The sequence below is a fragment of the Propithecus coquereli genome, unplaced genomic scaffold (genome assembly GCF_000956105.1).
Source record: "Propithecus coquereli isolate 6110/MARCELLA unplaced genomic scaffold, Pcoq_1.0 Scaffold92, whole genome shotgun sequence".
NCBI classification, from domain to species: Eukaryota; Metazoa; Chordata; class Mammalia; order Primates; family Indriidae; genus Propithecus; species Propithecus coquereli.
The window spans coordinates 1633229-1635428 of record NW_012155507.1 but is presented as its reverse complement, the minus strand read 5'-3'; the positions used below and the strand labels follow the sequence as shown (position 1 = coordinate 1635428).

The window sequence follows — 2200 nt, the reverse complement described above, 5'->3', positions numbered from 1 at the left end:
CTTGCTGTTTTTGCAAGGAAAAAGCATATATTTTATTGACATTTTTGGAACCCTTTTGATGTAAGTTGGCTTAAATTTATATTTAGAGTGTTTTCTTTTGTAGCATCATCAGTTACTAATATAGCACTATTTTATTATAATAAGGTTAGTGGCATTAGAAAACACATTTAGGAGTTATTTTCAAAATGAGTATTTGGAAATGATGCAAATGTCATTTGTATCCTATAAAAGGAAAGGAGGAATTTGTAATCATGAGATGAAGATATTCGAAGCTTACCTTCTTTCCTGATAACCAAGTTAAAGAAAATTGGTGTCTGTCAGATAAATATTTAGAATTTAGTTATTGTTTTTAAAAATCAGGAATATGAGAATGATCACATAACAGTTATTTTATGATTCTTTGAAACAGGGCATTTGTGTGACAGCTAATAATGCATTTGAGAGTGAACTTTTGCTTTCCTGTACCCGTTTCTAAATGTCCTTCCTGTACCATTCATGAGTCTGTGTTCCTTAAAAACTCTGTAGGTCAAATTGTCAGTGTAGCTGATCATAAAGGCTTGAGAGTTGCTCTCTTGCCTAAAAAATATGAACTGACGGCTAGGGATTATGGGGATAAAGGTATGTGAGATAAAAGCTTTTGGAGAATAACTGCTTTTCCGTGTAAGTTCTGTAGCCTATGGCTTAGATTCTGAAACCATCTTTATCTCTTACCTCATTCATTATTTTCATAAGTCATCACAAGTAGCCTTACAGTTCTGCAGTTCATGAACCTTGTATATTATTACATTTGTATATTATTTGTATTTGTATATTATTGCATTTGTCTAGAATTTTTAGTCTATGATTTCTCTACTTAGTATTAAGTCAATAGCAAAAATACCCACTCAGCAGGAATTTGTATTTCACAGGTAAGTTAAGGTCTGACTTAAGATACAAAAATTTAACTTGGCACCACCAACCAGATGGTTATTTGGAGAATGTTTCTGGACTAATGCAATCTATCTTTACTTAATGGTAATTTTTCTGTTACAAGAACTAGTTTGTTCTTTTGACCTTTTTATCAGGTACTTATGTAAATCAAATCATAAAAATTAGACAGAAGTACAGTAAGGGAGTAATGAAGCTATTTAATACTATGTGAACACAGAATAGAAGAATGACTTAACCTGAAGCTTGGGTGGTTCTCCTAGCATACAAAGTAACTTAAAGCAAATATGTTTCTCTACTTCAATTAATTAATAATAGTACCATTTATTGAAAACTTACTGTGTCGGGCACTGTGCAATAAACATAATTTAATCCCCATAATCTTATCGTGTAGATGCTCTTTTTATCCCCATGTTATAAAACTGAGTCTCAGAGTGATAAAATAATATCAGGATTTACAAAGTATTAATAAGCAGTGCGGCCAGGATTCAGTTTACATCCAGAACTCATACTTAGAGCTGCATATCATAAAGTACTACATACCACCTGCACACCCTCCATGAATGGTGTCTCCTAGAACCATTCAACATGCATAGCTGAAGTTTTATTAGTACATAGGACTGTCTTCTTGCTGTATCGCAGGTACATTTACAAGTATTGGGAACAAGGAGATTAGTCCCATCTCTTTCTAGCAGGAGGAGATAAACACATAAAAAAATAGTATACAGTCATGTGTTGCTTAATGATGGGGATGCATTCTGAGAAATGCGTTATTAGGTGATTTTGTCATACAAATACCTTAGAGTGTGCTTGCGCAAACCTAGATAGTATAGCCTACTACTACACACCTAGGCTGCAAACCTATACAGCATGTTGTACTGAATACTGTAGGCAGTTGTACAATGCTAAGTATTTGTGTATATAAATATATCTAAACATAGAAAAGGTACAGTAAAAATACAGTATAAAAGATAAATGGTACACCTATACAGGGCACTTACCGTGAACGGAGCTTGCAGGACTGGAAGTTGTGATGGGTGAGTCAGCGAGTGGAGTGAATGTGAAGGCCTAGGACGTTGCTGTACTACTGTAGGCTTTATAAATAAATACTATACACTTAATCTATACTAAATTTATTTCTTGGTAATTTCTTTTCCTTTCTTTCTTTTTCTTTCTTTCTTTCTTTCTTTCTTTCTTTCTTTCTTTCTTTCTTTCTTTCTTCCTCTCTTTCCTCTCTTTCCTCTCTTTCCTCTCTTTCCTTTCTCTTTCCTTT

General features: G+C 33.5%; 1 protein-coding gene across 1 annotated transcript in view; it reads left to right on the top strand.

The window, feature by feature from the left end:
- PIAS1 (protein inhibitor of activated STAT, 1) overlaps window positions 1-2200 on the top strand; it is a 105634-nt gene that overhangs the window by 87956 nt on the left and 15478 nt on the right. Inside the window, exons 7-8 of the mRNA XM_012664828.1 lie at window positions 526-618; window positions 1065-1072. Coding sequence (XP_012520282.1) covers window positions 526-618; window positions 1065-1072 — 101 coding nt within the window. The remainder of the gene's footprint in view (window positions 1-525; window positions 619-1064; window positions 1073-2200) is intronic.